We start from the raw sequence: 20,434 nt of genomic DNA on the forward strand, positions 1-20,434 counted from the left end.
AAAGGTCACTGGGGTCCTGTGTTGTGTGCTCCCCTATAAAGCAGGGCTGTGGCAATCAGGTTTAAAATACACATTCATGTGCGCATAAAAAAAAGATGGAAAAAATCAGAGTATAATGTACTTAGTAAGGGTGTTTCATGAAAATCATTACACACACACATAGTGCTGAGTTATGGTATCTGTTTCTTGCTATGGCTCTAAAATGCTTGAAAACGTCTAACTTTGTTTTAACCTTTCAATCAATAAGAGGAGGTGGCAGCAGGGGAGAGAGCAGCGGGCCTTTCCCCAGGGTTTCCAGACTCTGAGGATGTGTCCAGGCCTCCTGTGACAGCCCATAGTGCAGAAGGGAACAGGCTCATCAGAGATGCTTAGTAAGCATTGGAGCTGTGCCATGCTGGGATGGGAGAGCTGACTGTGAGAGTTAAGAGAAAGGTACCAGGGCCTCTGATAACCTACTATTGAAAAATCACCTACTGAAGACTCTGTGGAGCACAGTACTGCCCTGACACACGGGGTCCCCACGGAGTGGAATCACCTCAACAGCAACCCTTGCTGGCAATTGCAGAAGCCTACGGGAAAGGCTGCATCCTGCCCTCTCTTGCCTTTCAGAAACAGCATTGCAGCTTCTGCTGTCTGCGCCTTCAACCTCAGTGCCATCTCCCAGGCTTTCAATGGCCCTTTTCGCTACCAAGACAACCCCAGGGCTGCCTGGCTCCCCATCGCCAACCCCATCCCCAATTTCCAGGTAATGCTCTGCTTCTTCCCCTCTCAATTATATTTATTCTCCCTGACTTTCATACACAAGCTGATTTCCCGACTGCTCAGAACAGACAAATGCCAAAAGTAATTTATGCTGGTCTGTACCCATCTCAAGGGTCGGTGGTGGCTCCTTGAAGAAAGTGGTAACCTGAGAGCATGAGAGGAGAAAGGAGGGAGGATGGGAGGATGGAAGTCATTAAATGTGACCCCCACACCACCAGGGAGGCAGGGAGGTGGCACCACAACTTGTCTCAGTGTTGACTTAGAGAACTAAGAGCCAGGGTCTGATGACTTGAGCTGGAGTTTCCCAGCATAGGTATGGATGCCTTGAGGCTATGCCAGTGGGAAGGGTTAAGGGCAGCCACCAATGGTGTGAGCGTGTCCAGTCAGGGAGGCCAAAGGGGCTGAAACGGGGTTGAGTTTGTTCGCAGCAGGGAGCAGAGAAAGATCTCAGGGCACACAGGCCACAATTCTGACCCAGATCTGGCCCAGTCTGTGTGGCCTTGAGCAAGTCGCTCAACCTCTTCTCTTAGGAGTTCCAGGGTAACACCATCCTCCCAGCAGATGTGTGCAGGGTTGGTTGCCAGGTAGCGCGGATATGGTAGTTGTTGTTGTTTATTAAGCACTTACTACATTTTGCCATGGGTCAAGTCTGACTTATGACAAAATGTAGCAAGTGCTCAATTAATGGGACTTCCCCGTCAGTTTTGGTTTAGAAAGCAGGAGGCTTGATGTGGAGAGAGGTGAAACACTGTAACTCTCAGGGAACTTCTATCCACACTCAAATGTTGTTTCTAGATAGCCAGCCTGTTTTGCCCCTTTACGCTTTATCTCCAAGGCTTCAATCTTTCTTAGTTCCCAAAGAAGGGATATCTTTCCACAGAAAGCGACATAAAGGAACCAGTGGGAACTTCTTTTGGGGGGAAGAGAGGATTGGAGAAATGAACTCTGCCTGTGGCCTGGGTTCCAATCTGGAAGGGTTGGGGAGCTTGTGGCCCAGTAGCCCCAGGAGCTCACCTGACCCTCCTCCCCGTGGCAGTGCGGGACTCTGCCTGAAGTGGGCCCCAATGAGAACCTGACCGAGCGCAGCCTGCAGGACGCTCAGCGCCTGTTCCTCATGAGCGAGGCTGTGCAGCCCGTCACCCCGGAGCCCTGTGTCACCCAGGACAGCGTGCGCTTCTCACACCTCGTGGTGGACCTTGTGCAGGCCAAAGACACGCTCTACCACGTGCTGTACATTGGCACAGGTGAGCCAACCGGGCACCCTGGGATCCAGGTGGGGAGGAGGTGAAGGAGCAGAGGCAGGGCTGCGAGATCTGGGCCTTCAGGCCCCCTGCGTCTGGTCCCTGCAGAGTCAGGCACCATCCTGAAGGCGCTGTCCACCGGCAGCCGCAGCCTCCGCGGCTGCTACCTGGAGGAGCTGCACGTGCTGCCGCCCGGGCGCCGCGAGCCCCTGCGCAGCCTGCGGATCCTGCACAGCGCGCGCGCGCTCTTCGTGGGGCTCAGCGACGGCGTGCTGCGCGTCCCGCTGGAGAGGTGCGCCGCCTACCGCAGCCAAAGGTAAGCTGGCGCCGCTGGTGGGCCGGCCTCCCTTCCCGTCCCCACCCCTCGGCTCACTCCAGCCAATCACCTGGGAGATGGCGTTTAAGCCAAGTGGCTTTGGTATTAGGCTGCATAGTATCCTGGCCTCCTCTCCAATTGTGTGACTTTAGGCAAGTCACTTAACCTCTCCTAACTATGGCTTTCCTCGCATAAAACATCTTGCAAAGATTTTGTGTGAAGGTTAATTGGGGTAATCTACATAAAGTGCTTACTGCCTGGGGGAGTATATGCTTGGCAAAGGGTAGGTGTTATTCCTGTTGTCAACGTCAGTCCCATCAGTTCAGAAAGGTCCTTATCTTTCAGACCAAAGCATTTAGCTTTTAGTACCCTCTCATAAAAACAGCAGCCCCTTTGTGAGGGCAGATGGAGCAGAGGTTTCAAGTCAGGGCTAACTTTTTGCCACTCATCCTCCCTTCTTCCTTAGAAGGGCCAGAAAGAGCTCTGCAGAGTGGGCTGGAGCTGAGGAACCATGTGGGGAAGTTGCATTTGCTTCCCAACTGCTTGAAATCACCGCTTGGTAATGGTAGTTTCATGTAGATTCACAATTTGGCATCAGTGGTGCTGGTATTTCTGGGGAGAAACAAAAACGGAGTCCAAAGCCAAATGGAAATGCGCCACAGGCCTTTGGTGCTTCTTGAGGCTTCATTCCCCCCACCCCCTTTTGCATGATAATCAAAACGCTGACTTTAGCTGGCATAGCCACAGCGGCATGTGCTCCTGTGGCCTTTGCAACTCAACTCCCCCTGGCTGTGCCCATCTGTCATCAAGGTTTAGGAGACAAATGATATCACAGCTGCCAAGGGTTGTCCTCCAACCTCAGTGGGGTGTACTGGGCCTGGGGGCGGAGGAGGGTAAGGACTGAGTTGTCCATGGTCATGGTATGGCAGTGTATGTGGGGTGGGGTGCTGTTCTGGCAGACTCCCTTCAGCCCCAACACATAGCTCCGTCAGCCAAACATATGCTACGACCAGCCGTGTTAGAGCATTTTTCAGAGTTGTTGGTGTAAGAAGGGGGAAGATGAGTTTAGACCTAACACATTGTCATTCCCCTCAAAGCTTTCAATGATAGGGAGCCCTAACACATTTTCATTCCCCTCAAAGCTTCCCATGACAGGGAGAGAAACCTCGGCTTGGTCTATAGCTGACGTACAGATAGAGGCAGTGTGGGTGGTGGAATCACACACACTTGGGTTTCCACGTCAGTTCAGATATCTACTAGCTGTACAGTCTTGAGCAAGTTGGCTAATCTACTGAGCTTCTGCTTTCTTATCAGGAAGATGGCAGCCAGTTGTGATGGGACAAATGCTATTTCACTCAGACAGTCGCTGTACGGATGGAGAATAATATGAAGTGCCTAGTCTAGCAGATCGTAAGCAATAACTAGTATCCTGTTCAGAGTTCCTGGATGGACAAATGGTTAATGGACTCAGTGGGAGATTTGCATCAAACCAGGGGTATCTCATAAGAAAGACCTGGCAATTTACTTCCAAAACATTCAGCTGTCAAGTCCTAGAGGGTCCAGTTCTACTCCGACATACATGAGGTTGCCATGAGGGGAATCGACTGTATGGCAACTGGCTTTAATGTCTTTTTTTTTTTTTAATCTCCACATATACTGTTAGGAGCCTCCAGACTCTCTAGTCTCAGAATCTGTGACATGGTCTACACACACCACTGCTTGGCAATGAACCACAGGCTACCTGCTGATAATATATCCTCATATCTTGTGCTTTTCTTTTATTCTTGTAGTGTCATTAAACTTGTTCCATCTGCCTTGTTCTCGCAGAGTTGGCAAATCTTTGAAGGCAAACACAGTATCCCAGGCTTCTCAGGGGGCCAAGGCACAAAGGGGTCTTCTGCATGTGATTGATATCTCATTCATCTGATCCTCTGCCCTGAGAGGGGGTTGGTGGAGGGGAAGGATGGGAAGCTGCTCTGGAGAGTGAGTTGAGGGAGGATTTTTGCTTGAATCAAAATGATCTTTGAGTAGGAGAGTAGAAAGACAGTGGGGAGAGGTGCTTTAAAAAGAGCAGAGAGCAGAGAACATGATGATTACCCCTTTCCTACTGAAGTGAGCTAGTGTCTGCTTCGGCCAGATATGACATAACAAAGTCTGCAGTTGGACAAAAGTTAGGAGAGATGCTGGGGACATTTCCTAGGACCCAGGTTCTGTAGGGGAAGGACGGAGAGGTTGCGTAGTGTGGCTGCTGTGTAAGTCAGGTAGAGCAGGAAGGTTAGAGAAGAATTTGAAGTCTAATACTTTTAGTCCCTGTGGCTTTGGGATCAGATTTCTTCATGTAGAGTGCAAACCTTGCCATGAAGTTACAGGTGGAATAAGAAAATATCGTCTTTGGGGTCATATTATTACAAGGTTAATAAAGTAACAAGAGCAGACAGGTGCAGCCATCATGCCATGAACTCTGGGGAGTCTGGGAGCCAACTGCTAATCACATCATATCAGAATTCATGTCATCACAGGGTTTTGCTGTCTATCCTAAGATAGACATTTCATGCTTTTTAACTCATTTCTTCCAAGCTGGCAAGCAAGAGAGTCGCAAGCAAAAGAAGCAGGCTTCCTCTGTTCAGAATCCAGGGGTGTCTCCACCCCCCTCCTTCCACTCCGGTGACCCACAGCCCCACGAGCATGACAGAACCTGGGTCTGACCAGAGAGAGAACAGGAATCACATGAGGAAGAGCTTGAGAACCAAACTCATCCGGGGAGGATGAGTTTGAGTTGAATTGGGGACCCTCTAGTTCAACTCACAGATTCCCCTGCCTGCCCTCTGAGTGCAGGAATCACCCATTCTCCTTCAGAACCTTGGACAGTGCCTTAGTGGCTGTCTCCTCCCAACCTCCGTCCCTGACAGAGTGCTGGACCCATCTAAGTACTGGCCTGACTTGCAAGGTCTTATACCCGGGACAGCTCCCATGGAGAGGCAGCTATTGCTACAAGGCACTGGAATCTGCCTGCTTCCGACTTCTACCGTTCATCTCCATCTTGCCTCGAAGCTCACAGAATAAACCTGTACCCTTTTATAATGGTTGCTTAAGACTCTGCAATTTAAAAAAAAAAAAGACAACATGGTGATGTTCTGTTGTCTGAAGACTCCTTTTAAGAGAAGACCTCCAAAAGGGCTGCTATGCCTGTAGTCAGAGATACCTTTTATGTCTCTGCTTGGAGCTTTCATGTGCCTCAGAGCACATCCTGCTAGGCAAGATTGGAAGTAGCCTTTGTCTAAAAGTAGTAATGTGGCTCTTCCTGAGCTGGGAGGAACAGGGATCCTCTTTAGTTATGTACTGGAAAGAGGATCAGGCATTGGCCCTGGGAGTTTCCCCTCAGACTGACTGCCAGGGGTGGGGCTGGGCAGGCGTGTCCTGAAGGAATCCGGTCTCCTGTGTCTTCTCTGGGTCTTAACTGAGAGCTGGAAAGTCTGAAGAAGCAAGGGAAGCTGAGAAGGGCTGGCTCAGCAGCATCTACTTGGTATTTCTCTTCTCCCCTCTATTCTGCTGTGAATTGGAAAGATAAGACACTTTTCTTGGCTTGGGAATCCTCACAAAAGTGGCCTTGGCACAGCAGTTCAATAGCTGTCATTAAAATCACCTGGGGAGTTTGTAAAAGATTCCAGAGTCTGCGCTGATTGCAGTCCAAAAGGCCAAGACTTAGGCAGGGTTTGTTTGTTTGGGCTTTTTAAAAGCTCCCCAGGAGATTCTAATATGCTGTCCAGACTGGGAACTGCTGCTCTAGAACTTTTGAGGCCTCAGCTGAAAGAAATAGCATGAGGCAAATTACACTCCTCCAGCATCTTCTGGTTTTGCCTTGTGGAAGGTGATGCGAATGTTCTGTGCTTACCCACTTTCTCTGCAGGTGGATGATTGTTTTTGATGGCTACAATCTTATTCTTACTATTAATCACTAGGGTATTCTGGTGGCCTGTTAGATAAGGCTTTGCACTGACAACCTAAAGACATGGGGTTTGAATCCACCCTCTACTCCGAGGGAAAAAGATGGGCAGTCTCCGCTCTTGTGATTTACAGCCTCAGAAATCCACTAGAGGGTCAGCTGTGTGTTGGTTCCAACTCAATGGCACACAACAAAAACAAGTAACCACTATCGGTGGCTAACCTTTTTCCAATTGCTTATAAAATGTTAAATAAATACACTCTAGAGTTTGATACCCTTCTGTGAAAGCTAAAAGGAAGAAATACAATTATGGGCTTTGATCAGCTGCATTTTCTAGCAGCCTGCGTGGTCCAAATAGAATAGAGAATAGAGAAGAATCTAAGATTCCCACATTGCTGGGACTACTTTCGTACACCTATTGCTTTCATTCTCATGATGACCTCTGGGGAAGATTCTGCTCATAATATACCCCCAAATCAAAGTTAGATGAAAATGTGAACACATCCCTATTATTTTACTCATATAAATTACCTTTGAGTGAATAAAATAGGCACCATTTTCTGGGCTACAGAGGGGTATTCTGGATTCCTGCATTGGCCAGAGTGTCTGGTGAGGCCCTCAGGAACGGAGGCCCCAAGCACCACCTCCTATGTCAGGACACAGGCTGGACTCAAGCAGGGCTCAGCATTGTCTTCTTCGACCTCCTGGGGAGACATGGGCATCTCTGCCTTTTTTGTCTCAGTTTTTTCACATCACCGTTTTTTTCTCTGGTGATTGACATGCTCTACTAAAAATAAAGAACTTACTTGACAGGGAAACATCTATTCAAAGTTTCAAGGAAAAAATATCCAGACCACATTTAAAGCTGCAATCCTCTGGCTTTTTAGTCCCTGACATCCTTTACTAGTATATAGAAATCCTCTTTTTCTCATAGAAGGTCCTTTGCAAACTCCATGATAGTTTGCACCCCTCCAATATCTCCCACCTCTGCTATTTTCCTCACTCTCTTTGCAGTCTACCTCCTCTCTCATCCAAAGCCTCTGATGTCTGTGCTTCTACCCTCAGTGCTCTCCTGGGCCCTCTGTACCAGGCGTACTGCTACAAGGAAACAGGGCTTGATCAGAAGAGGGAGGAAGTAGCAGAGAGGGGATGGATTCAAGGTGCACACTGGGCTCGGCACTGGGCCCTCTGTGGAGTGAGAGCCCTCCATCAAGCTCCAGCATCTAATGCTCTTTGCTTAGCAGTGGACAACAACTCCTAATTCAGACATTTCCTGTGGACTTTTCCCTCCTTCTTGAGATACCACCAGTAGAGAGGTTCATTTTTGTTGTTAAAAAAAACCTGAAAGATACAATTAGTAACTCAGAAGGATAAAGGAAGAAGGGAAATTGTAGACTGAGACAATGGTAAATTGAGATATTTGAGCTCCTGCTGGTGTATGAATCTTCACACGCTTTGCCCATTCCTGATCAGCCCTTAAGGCCAGAGAAGGCGGCCTGGAACATCAACCCCTTTCCTGGCCAGCTTATTGTTCTAACACTAATCCACTGAGCAAGCAGGGCAAGCAGTGTGGATGGCCTAGGTTATGTCCCTGTGTTTTGAGGGGTGGACCCACGTTCATTCACTCATCGTGTGGAATTAGACACAGTGTCCAGCTGGGAGACAAAAACATGAAGAGAAAGCCGAGCCTGACGTTAGGAGACATAGAGTCATGTGATCTGGGGAAGTCTCCTCCTTCCCCTTGGTAACTCTTTTCTCCACTGAAAGGTTGGGGGGAGCACAGTGATTCTCACTCTGCCTCCCATTAGAATCACTTGGGGAGCTTTTTGGAACCCACCTAAACCTCCTGAGATTCTCCTCCAGGTGGGCCGGGGTATCATTACTTTCAAAAGGCTATTCTGGCTGTTCTCATGGGCAGGCAGAGTTGAAGAATGACATTTAGGGTGTAGCAGTGGGAGGGGCAATACCTTGTGAGTTCCTGTTGCCCATCTCCACTCCTGTGTCTCCGGAGTGAGCACTCAGACTTGGGAAAGGCAATGCATTTTTTTGAAAAGGTGTGGACTACAGGGTAGCAGTTTGAAACCTTGGTCAGCTCTCTGTTTCCCCATGTTGGAGATAGTAATAGTATCTACCTCATTGGGTTGTTATGTTAATTCATGCTGGTAAATTAATTTCTGGCATGCTGTAAATACTCAGCAAACTTAATTGTGGCTGTTTTAGTAGTGGTGTTGTTGTTGTGTGCCGTCGAGTTGGAACTGACCCATAGCTGACCCTCCAGCAGGTTTGCAGAAGCGGTAAATTGCATAGAAGGAGATCATTCATCCTTCTCCCATGGAGCAGTTGATGGATTCAAACCTCTTGCTTTTGGGATTGCAGCACAACTCTTTAGCAATAGGCCATCCATCAGAGCGAGCTTCGTTATTATTGTTGTTGTTGTTTTTATTATTATTATTATTATTATTATTATTATTATTATTATTATTGGCATGTTATTATTGATGGGAAGGGATTCCCAAAGAGGACTGTCCAGGTGTGTCTTGGGATGCAGGTGAGGCCAGGATGCCTATTGGCTTAGTCTCGGGACCTTTGTCTGGCAGGGCCTGCCTTGGGGCACGGGACCCTTACTGCGGCTGGGACGGAAAGCAGCAGCGGTGCAGCACGCTTGAGGATAGCTCCAACATGAGCCTTTGGACCCAGAACATCACAGCGTGTCCTGTGAGAACCCTTCCCTGCCCCCTGCCCCATGCCACTCCACCCCATTCAGGCTGTCACTCCCTACCAGCATTCTCAGAGTCCCCTGGGATTGTGTGCCTTCTCTGCTTCTGTGACAGAGGTCTCCTGCCTCCCACATGTGTCCACAGGTGCGAGACCTGACACGAGATGGGGGTTTCGGTCCCTGGTCACCATGGCAACCATGTGAGCACTTAGATGGAGACAACTCAGGCTCTTGTCTGTGTCAAGCCCGAGCCTGTGACTCCCCCCGACCCCGCTGTGGGGGCCGTGACTGCCTGGGGCCAGCCATCCATATCGCCAACTGCTCCAGGTATGTGAGGAGATGGGGCTGCACTGGAGGGGAGGGAAGGTGGGATGGTGCATCCTCTGGTGTTTGCATGGAGGGACAGAAACTGCTTAAGGGCTGTGTGGAAGATTGGATATGCAACAAGCATGAGCTCAGGGGAAGTTTTCACTCTAGTGACAGAAGTTTCTACCTGTGCCTTTGCTCTTGGTGCGAAGAGAGGGCTGGATTGTTATAGGAATCAGTTTAGCCTATCAGTCTATTCGTCGTAAACATTGAAGCGTAAGACAGTGTCAAGATAGACCTGATGCCAATTCTGGCTTGCCACTGGAGCTGTGATGTTGGCCAAGCCGCCTGACCACTCAGATCAGGTCTAAGTGAAGGTCATTGTAACTATGCTGAGAATTATTGGGAGGGTTAAATAAGGTAATGCGGGTAAACAGCTTGCACACTACTTGGAGTCAAGAGCTTCAATAAACAGTGATTGCAGTGACACTTAATCCTTATGAGGTGTTTCACATTTTTTTTCAAATAACTTTGTTTTCTGATGGCCTAATGAGCTGCCAGATCAAAGATGGGTGGTTCAAATCTACTAACTGCTCTGCTTCCCTAAAGATGTACAGTCTTGGAAATGCCCTGGAAGAGTTCTGTTCTGTCTTATAAGTCACTATGAATTGGAAATGACGCCACAGCAGTGGGTTTGGGTTTTTTGTTTTAGCCAGGTCATTTCAGGCAAATTAAGTTTGTTTTCTCACTCACTCCTCCAGTGTGTATTACGAACCTTCTTCCATATGTCAGCGCTGTATTCGGTGCTAAGGGCACAAACATCTCAACACCACCTAACAACAGCCACTTAGAGGAATAAGCCCCATCTTTAGAGAAGGTCACCCCTCACCTTTCCAATGGAAAGCCTTAATTCCCACCTTCTTGGTTGGCCACTCTTTTTTCTCAAACTCACACTCTTCCTCCATTCTATGCTCCACATGCCTCACAACCAATCACATTTGTCTACTTTGACTCAAACTTTCAAATTTTGTCTCTACTAGTTTACCACTGAGGCAAGGTACAGGAACTGCCCATACCTCACTTTTATCTGTAAAACAGGGATAATGATTATATTCCTACTGTATAAGATTGTTTTTAGGATCAAATTGTATATGTATATCTCATTGCCATTAAGTTGGAACTGACTCATAGCTGACCTTCCATCAGTTGTTTGAGGCTGTACAACCCTTGGGAAGTGACATTCCATCTTTCTCCTGAGGATTCTCCTGGTGGATTCAAATCACCAGAAAGATGAAGGAGCACTGCAGTTCCTTATAGATTCCATCATTTGTTATTGTTGTTGTGTACCATCAAATCAGAACCAAAACCGACTCATGGCTGGACCCTCCAGCCAGTTTTCAGAGGCAGTTTAATTGCACAGGAGAAGATTGCCCATCTTTCTCTCCAGGATCAGCTGGTGGATTTGAACTGCTTGGCTTTGGGTTTACAGTGCAACTCCTTATGCACTAGACCACCAGAGCTCTGTATATCCTACTAGAGGCTAAAAGTTTCTAACACTTCCTGACAATTACAAACATGCAGTGGCCCAGAAGTGGACTAGATCGAAGAAGGTAGGGCTCAAAGGGTCTTCTCCCCACCCCACCCCCGTGTCTCCACTAGGAACGGGGCGTGGACCCCCTGGTCGTCGTGGGCCTTGTGCAGCACATCCTGTGAAATAGGCTTCCAGGTCCGCCAGCGAAGTTGCAGCAACCCCGCACCTCGCCACGGTGGCCGCATCTGCGTGGGCAAGAGCCGAGAGGAGCGGTGAGCCAGGCGGTGTGCGCCTCTGAGTACATCTTCACTCCAGAGGGCAAACTTCCCAGGGGGGTGCTAGACAGTGGCCTGGATTCTCCCCCTGATCCTGTGGACTCTCATTCCCCCGTGACCTCGTCAGGGAGGAGGTTCCTGCTCCCTGCGGTGACAGCGCCTTCACCTCCCTCCCACCCTCAGGTTCTGTAACGAAAACACCCCCTGCCCAGTGCCCATCTTCTGGGCATCGTGGGGCTCCTGGAGCAAGTGCAGCAGTAACTGTGGGGGTGGCGTGCAGTCTCGGCGTCGGTCCTGTGAGAACGGCAACTCCTGTCCAGGCTGTGGAGTGGTGGGTTTGGTGTGGGGGAGCGCGAGTAGGGGGTGCAAGGCGGGGAACACGAGGACCTGGGGCCAGGCAGCAGAGCGGGAGGCGCAGGGCTGACCTGGTGCCTGGGAAGTAATAAAACACCACCTGCTCTGGTGCTTAAGGAGTTCAAGACTTGCAACCCTGAAGGCTGCCCCGAGGTGCGGCGCAACACGCCCTGGACGCCCTGGCTGCCCGTGAACGTGACGCAGGGCGGGGCGCGGCAGGAGCAGCGCTTCCGCTTCACGTGCCGCGCGCCCCTGCCCGACCCCCACGGCCTGCAGTTCGGCAAGAGGAGGACAGAGACTAGGACCTGTCCAGCGGACGGCTCTGGAGCCTGCGACACCGATGGTACACCGCTGAGGCTCCCCATCGGCCACCCTCCTAGACACCAGAGCGATGGGGTGGGGGCACAGGGTGGAAAGGGGTGGAGAGAGGTGATGGTGGCCTGGAGGGAGGCTTACTGGTGGGTGCAAACAGTTGGTTTTAAGGAAAGGGGAAATCGTGTGAGATGGAAAGGCAGGGTGGGGGCACCCTCATTGCTGAGGCCGGTCCCCTCCCCAGCCCTGGTGGATGATCTCCTGCGCAGCGGGAGCGCCCCTCCCCACGTGGTGAACGGGGGCTGGGCCGCCTGGGGCCCCTGGTCATCCTGCTCCCGGGACTGCGAGCTGGGCTTTCGTGTCCGCAAGAGAACGTGCACCAACCCAGAGCCCCGCAGTGGGGGCCTGCCCTGTGTGGGCGATGCGGCCGAATACCAGGACTGCAACCCCCAGGCTTGTCCAGGTACTCTTATTATTTTTTCGTTTCTATATTCTTTTATATCTAAAAAAATTGTTTTATCTGGGCTTGCATACAGAATTTGTGTATATCGTTTTTGTGTGTACACCTGGCCAACTGACTGGAAGAGATCCGTATTTGTTCCCATTCCAAAGACAAGTGATCCTACAGAGGGTGGAAATTATCAAACGATGTCACTGATATCACATGCAAGCAAGATTCTACTGGAGATAATCCAAAGACGACTTGAACTGCACATCTGAACTGCCAGATGTGCAGGCTGGGTTTAGAAGAGGCCGTGGTACTAGGGATATTATAACTAATGTCGGATGGATCTTGGCTGAAAGCAGAAAGTACCAGAGGAATGTCTGTGTTACATTGACTATGTAGATCACAACAAACTGTGGCTGACTCAGAAGAATGGGAATCCCAGAACACTTGATTGTGCTAATGCAAAACCTATACTTGGACCAGGAAGCAGTCATCAGAACAGAGCAAGGAAACACTGCATGGTTCAAAATTGGGAAGGACCATAGGATGTGTCCTATCTCCATATCTTTTCAATCTATATGCAGAACAGATTATCTGGAAGGCTGGTCTCTATGAGGAGGAACGTGGTATCAGGATTGGAGGAAGACTCATCAACAATCTGCATTATGCAGATGATGCAACCCTGCTTGCTGAAACTGAAGAGGACCTGAAGCAGTTGCTACAGAGGGTCAAGGATAACAGTCTTAAATATTGACTGAAGTTCAACATAAGAAAACAAAGATTCCCACCACTGAACCGATTGGTAGCATCATGATAGATGGTGAAGAGATTGAGATTGTTAGCAGCTTTAGTTTGCTTGGCTCCACAGTCAACAGTCTTGGTACCTGCAGCCAGGAAATTAGAAGACGAATTGCATTGGGAAAGTCTGCTGACAGAGACCTCTCCAAAGTACTGACGAGCAATTATGTCAGTCTGGAGACTAAGGTGCACTTGATACAGTCCATGGTCTTTTCAATTACTTGCTATGCTTCAGAAAGGTGGACAACATCTCGCGATGAGAGAGAATTAGTGCCTTTGAGCTGTGGTGATGGAGAAGAGTACTGAATTTACCATGGACTCCTTGCTAGGAGAACAAATAAGTTCATCCTGAAGAGAGTGAAGCCAGCCTGCTCCTTGGAGGCAAGGATTCTGAAGCTTCATCTGACATACTTGAACATGTTGCAAGGCAGGATCACTCCTTCGAGAGGGACGTCATGCTTGGGAGGGTGGGGGGACAACGCATGAGAGGAAGACGCTCTGTGAGATGGATTGATTCAGTAACTGGGGTAATGGGGGTAGGTGTATCAGAGACAATAAGATTGGCACAGGATAGAGCAGGGTTTAGGGCTGTTGTAAATCGGGTCGCTATGAGTCGCAGGTGACTCGACAGCACATAAAACAACATCGACAAACAAATGGACTGAGAAACTGGTACTTTTACACAATGGAATACTGCAGTATGCAAGTGCAATGATTTCGTAAAATACTATATAATGGGAGAATCTGGAGGGCATTATGCTGATTGAACTGTCTCATAAGGACAAGTACTGCATAAGACCATTATTATAAAAATAGAAAGATAACTAGATGTGTATAAAAGTCTTAAAGGAGAAGAGGGATGGAAGGAGGGGAGGATCACTAGGTTAACAGAGCTTGGCAGCCCGTGGGGGTGGGGAGGTGGACGGTAAGGAATCAGGAGAGTTTCAGTGGGGACCTGAAAAGATGGTATAATAGTAGGCATAGAACAATAGTGAGTGATTTTATAAAACACAGTGTATAGAAGTGATCATATGAAACACAATATAATAAAAGAATGTAAAAGTAATTTTTAAAATGTTTTTATTTTATATTGGTTTGCTTACAAAGTTTATACACAGGCCATACACACTATTCTCCAATCACATTGTGTTTCATACAATCATTTCCTGAATTGTGGTATTTATTATGTGCTATTGAGTTGCTGGCAACTTACAGTGATCCTATGTACAACAACTCCAAACCCTGCTCTATCCTAAGCCAACCTTATTGTCTCTGGCATACCTACCCCCATTACCCCAGTCACTGAACCAATCCATCTTATCCAGAGTCCTCTCTTGCACTGTCCCTCTACCCTCCAAAGAGTGATGTCCCTCTCCAAGGACAGGTCCCTCCTTGCAGCATGCCCAAAGTATATCAGACGGAGCTTCAGAATCCTTGCCTCCAAGGAGCAGCCTGGTTTCACCCTCTCAAGCATGAACCTGTTTGTTCTCCTAGCAGTCCATGGTATAGTCATTACTCTTACCTACCACCACAGCTCAAAGGCATTAGTTCTCTTATCGTCTCTAGTCATTGTCCAGTTTTCTGATCTATAACACATTAATTGCAAAGATCATGGCCTGGATCAGGAGCATGTTAGTCTCCAGACTGGCACTGTTGCTATTCTGTACTCTGGAGATGTCCCCAACAGACTTTCTCAGTGCAATTTGTCTCTTGATCCCATGCAATAATGTTTTATAAAATTAATCATCATTGGACTATGCCCATCATTACCCTGTCTTTTCAGGTCTCCATGGGATCTTTCTCATTTTTTACCCTCTCCCTGCACCCACCATATGGTGCAACACTGTGATTTCACCCCTACCCATCCTCACCCCTGTGGCCCCACCGCTACCACCCTTGAGGCCACATACGTATTTTACTAGTTATCTTTCTGTTTGCACAATAATGGTCTTATACAGTATTTGTTCTTACAAGGCTGAGTTAGTTCACTCAACATAATGTTCTCCAGTCTCTCCCAAGTTATATAGCATTTTTCTAAATTGTTGCTCCTTAGAGCTGCATAGTATTCCATTTTGTGAATACATGTACAGGCAATCTTTTGTGTAAACAGTCCTTGACTTATATCAGCCCTTGCCTGGAGAAACACCCTCCCCCTAAAAGCCCAATCTAAGAGAGTTCTAGACCTGTCAAGGCCACCTCCAGACCAAAAGACCTCTTTGCCTGATGACCTCTTTCTCCTACCCACTGTGTTCAGCAGTTTCCTGTCATGAATTCAGCAGCTACACCCATAGAACAGGGCCTTTCCCCACTCTTCCTGTTAGATTCTCCTCTCTCCTGTGGGTGCTCCATAGAGGCAAGGATGGTGTAAATTCATCTTACATTCTTTGAACATGCTATCAAGAGTAGCTAGTCTTTGTAAGAAAAACGTTGTGCTGAGAAAGGGGGGGTGTCAAAGAAAGAAAGGACAATCCTTCACAAGATGGATTGATGTAATGACTACAGCAGTGGACTCAAGCATTAGTGAGAATAGTGCAGGATAAGACAGACTTCAGATCTGTCCTTCATAGAGTTGCTATGCGTTGTCATTGACTTCATGGCATTTAACACTAACATTTAGTTTGGCCAGATAAGGAACTTGACTTTGAGATGCTATTGGCTTCACTCATCTTGGGTTCTTTGATGCAGCCTGCATTTCTTCTGTCTCCTCTGAGGCCGGGGACACTCCCCAACTGGAAGAGGGGCAGTGCTGAGTGGGACTGACTGTGTGGGTTAGAAGTTAAGGTCCATGTGGCCCCTCCTGAGCTGAGGGGGGAAGGTGGCCTCGAGCCCTGCTTCCTCACTGCTCCCCCTTGCAGTCCGGGGAGCTTGGTCTTGCTGGACGTCGTGGTCTCCGTGCTCAGCCTCCTGTGGCGGAGGCCACTACCAGCGTACACGCTCCTGCACCAGCCCTGCGCCCTCCCCTGGTGAAGACATCTGTCTTGGCCTGCACACGGAGGAGGCACTGTGCGCCACACAGCCCTGCCCAGGTAATGGCTGTGTCACCCAGGGCTGGGAGCTCCATCAGAGCTCCAGGGTGGTTAACCTCATCCCAACCCACAGAGGGCTGGTCGCAATGGTCTGAGTGGAGCGTGTGCACCGAGGATGGAACCCAGAGCCGCAGCCGGAACTGTGAGGAGCTGGTCCCAGGGCCCACCTCCTGTGCCGGGAACAGCAGCCAGAGTCGCCCCTGTCCCTACAGTGAAATTCCTGGTAAGTCCTTGCATCAGCCAACCCTTCCCACCCTGAGGACCCACCTTCGTCCCCATGCTAAAGCATGACTTCTGAGGAAGTGTCAGAAACATCAGGGTGAGTGATGCCAACAGACAGCTCAGATTTTTGCCTGCATACCCACATTCATTCTCTCTTCTCTCTCTCTCTCTCTTTCTCTTCAATCCTCTGTCATTTTCCATCTAGTTCATGGGTTAAACCATTTTAGGGGAGCTCTATTGAAATCAGGAGAGAGCTCTGGTGGCCTAGAGGTAAGAAGCTGTGCTACAATCCCAAAGGTACATGATTCGAATCCACCAGCTGTTCCAAGGGAGAAGGATGGGCAGTCTCCTCCTGTGCAGTTTGTTGTTGTTACATCCTGTCGAGTCGCCTGTGACTCTAGCTGCCCTATGTACGACAGCTCTGAAGCCTGCCCTGTTACTGCCTCTGAAAACCCACTGGAGGATCCTCTGTGCGTAGGTTCCAACTTGGTGGTACACAACAACATATACAACAGTGAAGTTTGGATAAAGTCAAAAGGACATAAAGGCTCAGATCCCATAGTTCTCTGCCGACTGACCTACCACAAACAAACAACCCTCAAGCTCGTTCCTGTCAAGTCAAAACTGCTTCATAGCACACTCTGAAGCTGGTTTTCTGAGACTGTAAATTGCATAGGAGGAGATTGCCCATCTTTCTTCTGCAGGACAGCTGGTGGGCTGGAACTACCAGAGATGCCGCCCCTGGGTTATTAGCACTTCTCCCTGTGGGCCATGCCACCAGAGCGCAGCAGAACTCCTCCCCGAGCCACACACAGCCCCCAAGGGACCCTTCCCATCTCCTCTCCCCTGATTACTCTCTGCTTTTCTTGCAGTGATCCTGCCAGCGTCCAGCATGGAGGAGGCCACTGGCTGTGGAGGTAAAGAGAACCACCCCACCCCGTGACATCCTCCTTGTACTCCTCAGGGAAGAGACCATCCCCACTCCAAAACCTGGATGTTTTCTACCACCTCCTCCAGATACCAGACCTGATTGGAGTCCCCACTGCTTTGAGGCCATGGGAACAGGGTCTCCAGTCAGATCCGCTATGACTCCCAGCTAGGAGACTGTCATCTAGTCTGTATCCAAGGAAGATTCACCAGGCTGCAGACCTTCTGATTGCTATCTCTAGCTAATGCCACAGTTGTCAAGTGACAGAACTCCCCAGTGACAAGCTGCCCAGCCTCTCTGTTTACTTTGGCCCTGGCTTCAAAGCCCTTTCCTGGACATGTCAGAGCCTCCTCTTACTGTTTATGCCTCTTTCTCTCTCTTTTTTTTTAATCTGAGAAAGGGAGGCAGCCCACCCAGAGTCTCAGCCCCTTATAATGGCCCAGCTCTCACTTCCAGCCTCTGCCTCTCCTAGGGTTCAATATCATCCACCTGGTGGCCACCGGTGTCTCTTGCTTCCTGGGCTCCGGGCTCCTGACCTTGGCTGTGTACCTATCCTGTCAGCACTGCCAGCGACAGTCCCAGGAGTCCACGCTCGTCCATCCCACCACCCCCAACCACCTGCACTACAAGGGCGGGGGCACACCTAAGAATGAGAAGTACACACCTATGGAGTTCAAGGTAGGGGCTCAAATGGGCCAAGAAGCAGAAGGCAGGGTGGAGGGGGCGAGGTTTGTGGTCAGAGCTGGGTTGGACCGTCAGGACCCGTGGTGGTGTGAACAACCGTGCTCTTCTCTGACTGGCCCTGACACTACTTGCCCTGGCTTCTCCTCTCATCCTACTCCTCACCCTTCCTCTGTGTTTCCTTCCTCCTCCCACAGACCCTGAACAAGAATAACCTGATCCCCGATGACAGAGCCAACTTCTACCCGTTGCAGCAGACCAACGTATACACAACCACCTACTACCCAAGCCCGCTGAACAAACCCAGCTTCCGGCCCGAGGCCTCGCCTGGACAACGGTGCTTCCCCAACAGCTGATACCACCATCCCGGGACCTGGGCTTCTTGCCTTCCTAAGACACAGAGCAGGTGGCGATGGGATACTGGGGCCGTTTTTGGTCCTCTCTCTCCATAGTAGTCCACGAACTTGCTGCCTTACTTTGTGGAGGTCCCATCTGGTTTCAGAAAGCTGTGGCTGGCGGTGACCATGGGGGAGAGGGCTGGCTACAAACCGGTACGTGGCTGCTGTTACAGCTCACCTAAGTCTCTCATGGCCTCCTTGTGACCCACCATCATGCTGACCTACTTCCCTGTCATATCTAGGCTGCAGACCTACTGGGCACGTGAGGAGTTGGAGAGTAGAGATGGCAGTGGGGAGGGCAGGCTCTTGTAACTTGGAAGTAACTTGGAAGTTACTTCCTGTGTGGCCATCACAAGCCAGGTCTGCCCCCTGGAAGGGCCTGGTCTATGTCCTGATTATCTCAGAAATGAACTAATAAATGGCCCTCGTGGCTCTGGATTCTCTGTCCAGGGCTGGGCCATGGCGGTGCTGCCCCAGTGTGACACAGGGCATCGAGGCTGGCCCAGGTTGTCCACCCCTGCCCAGCAGTCTGCATTATGCCCAGGGATGTCACTCCTGCCGGAGGCAGTGAGAACTGAGATTGGCAGCTGACCTTTGCCGAGGAGCCCTTTCATCTGGGCTGGCACAGGCTTAGCCTTGCCCTCCTCAGAGTGCACAAGAGGTGGCCCGGGAGAAATGGAGGCTCGAGATCATAGGAGGCAGGCGTCTGGCCTTCATGTCTCCCGGGAGACCGTCTTCCAGTTGCTGCTTGACAAAGTCGTTTGTTGAGACTTTCTCGGGAGTCTCTGTTGGCCCCTCATTGGTTCAGGCACATACAGATACAAATCACACACACGCGCACACACACACACGGACACGTACATCAGAGTTTGCTACAGCAACAAAGTGGATGCTGAGCCTTACCAATTAAAGATGATATTCAATCTCCAGAAGTCACATTGTCTTTGTGAATGTCTGTCTGTGCAGGGGGAACTCTTCTTGGCCTGGCATATTAAGTCCTAGCAACGCACTGTGGTAGCAGATGGTCTTCTCAGGGTGGAGGAAATGACCCAAGGAGAGTTTGACTTTACTAGAGAACGGATGTCTTTCTGTTTGTGGACATACGTGCGCGCACACACACACATTCATGCAGACATATATTATTACCCTAAACTCTTCTTGAAAGAGGTCGGGAATGAACATTCATAAGTAGAGACACAGAGAATGCTGCGAACAACAGGAGAGATGCGTGCCAGCCTCATTAGTAGCTCATCCAGGAAATCGCTGCAGCTACATAGAAGATTGTTGGGCGAGTTCAGCAAGGGGGCATTGATAAGGGTTATTTTGTGAAGTGTCTGAGAGGCTGAATTCAAAAAAATGGAGATGCATGCAAGCCTGTGGGGCGGGGGGTGGAACAGTGTCATTTCTGCTGGATTAAAACGTCCTCAGAGCCTCAGCCCACCAAATCAGGCTGCCATTGTGAGGCTGACGGATGTGTTAAACCTAGCGAGCAGTTTCCTGACTTAATTGTTTGGCTCAACTCTCATGAGATTCCCAGCAGAATCTAATTGTGGGTCAATACAGTGAAGCCGGTGGGAGGGATGGTGGAGGATCTTAGGGAATGGAGGACTAGCACTCAGGAACCCAGAAGTAAAGAGAAGAAACAGCAAAGAACTTTCCTGGACCACTGGTCCTGAAATCCATGATTACTGAGACAGCTTAAATGTCAGTGCACACAGATCAAGGTGGAGCTTAATACTCAGGCCCAGGGAATGGGTGGAAGTTGATACACCTATGGCATCCCTGCCTAAGTTACTGTTACCTCCGTGAGCTCAGAGCTTCAGGGGTCTACAGTAAATGTTAAATTCTGGGGTCTCAGATTCTCTTGGATCTAATGGACGTTGTGAAGTTAAGGAGTGTTGCAGGGCCTAGAATGCCTGCCTGAGATGGTCACTCATGCACCCGAGTGGAGGAGCTAGGCAGATCTGTAGAAAGGGGTCATGGCCTCCTAACTCCCTGTTGTCTGAAATGGTATCAATAGCCTTAGAAATATGTGGGTGCCATGGTAACACACATACTCTGAATTATCTTCATAAAACGGTTGTGATTTTGGAAGCATGGTCATTGGGAATGGCACGAGAGAATCCATACTGCATGCAGAAGAGTGGGTATGGTTAGATAGGGAACTCAAGAATGTG

The 20,434-nt window shown here is 49.5% G+C and overlaps 1 protein-coding gene across 2 annotated transcripts in view; it reads left to right on the forward strand.

Moving 5' to 3' along the window:
- SEMA5B (sema domain, seven thrombospondin repeats (type 1 and type 1-like), transmembrane domain (TM) and short cytoplasmic domain, (semaphorin) 5B) overlaps nt 1-18,215 on the forward strand; it is a 52,403-nt gene extending 34,188 nt beyond the window's left edge. Inside the window, exons 8-21 of one of the 2 annotated variants that reach the window (XM_006884230.1) lie at nt 610-745; nt 1,799-2,006; nt 2,112-2,319; nt 8,860-8,977; nt 9,124-9,305; nt 10,944-11,087; nt 11,274-11,421; nt 11,562-11,787; nt 12,001-12,219; nt 15,858-16,028; nt 16,102-16,251; nt 17,123-17,167; nt 17,651-17,856; nt 18,057-18,215. In XM_006884230.1, coding sequence (XP_006884292.1) covers nt 610-745; nt 1,799-2,006; nt 2,112-2,319; nt 8,860-8,977; nt 9,124-9,305; nt 10,944-11,087; nt 11,274-11,421; nt 11,562-11,787; nt 12,001-12,219; nt 15,858-16,028; nt 16,102-16,251; nt 17,123-17,167; nt 17,651-17,856; nt 18,057-18,215 — 2,320 coding nt within the window. The remainder of the gene's footprint in view (nt 1-609; nt 746-1,798; nt 2,007-2,111; nt 2,320-8,859; nt 8,978-9,123; nt 9,306-10,943; nt 11,088-11,273; nt 11,422-11,561; nt 11,788-12,000; nt 12,220-15,857; nt 16,029-16,101; nt 16,252-17,122; nt 17,168-17,650; nt 17,857-18,056) is intronic. The other variant, XM_006884231.1, reaches the window with a different exon arrangement.
- Nucleotides 18,216-20,434: the final 2,219 nt, after the last annotated feature.

Source organism: Elephantulus edwardii, unplaced genomic scaffold (genome assembly GCF_000299155.1).
Source record: "Elephantulus edwardii isolate Elephantulus edwardi_28Jun2011 unplaced genomic scaffold, EleEdw1.0 scaffold00032, whole genome shotgun sequence".
Classification (NCBI taxonomy): Eukaryota; Metazoa; Chordata; class Mammalia; order Macroscelidea; family Macroscelididae; genus Elephantulus; species Elephantulus edwardii.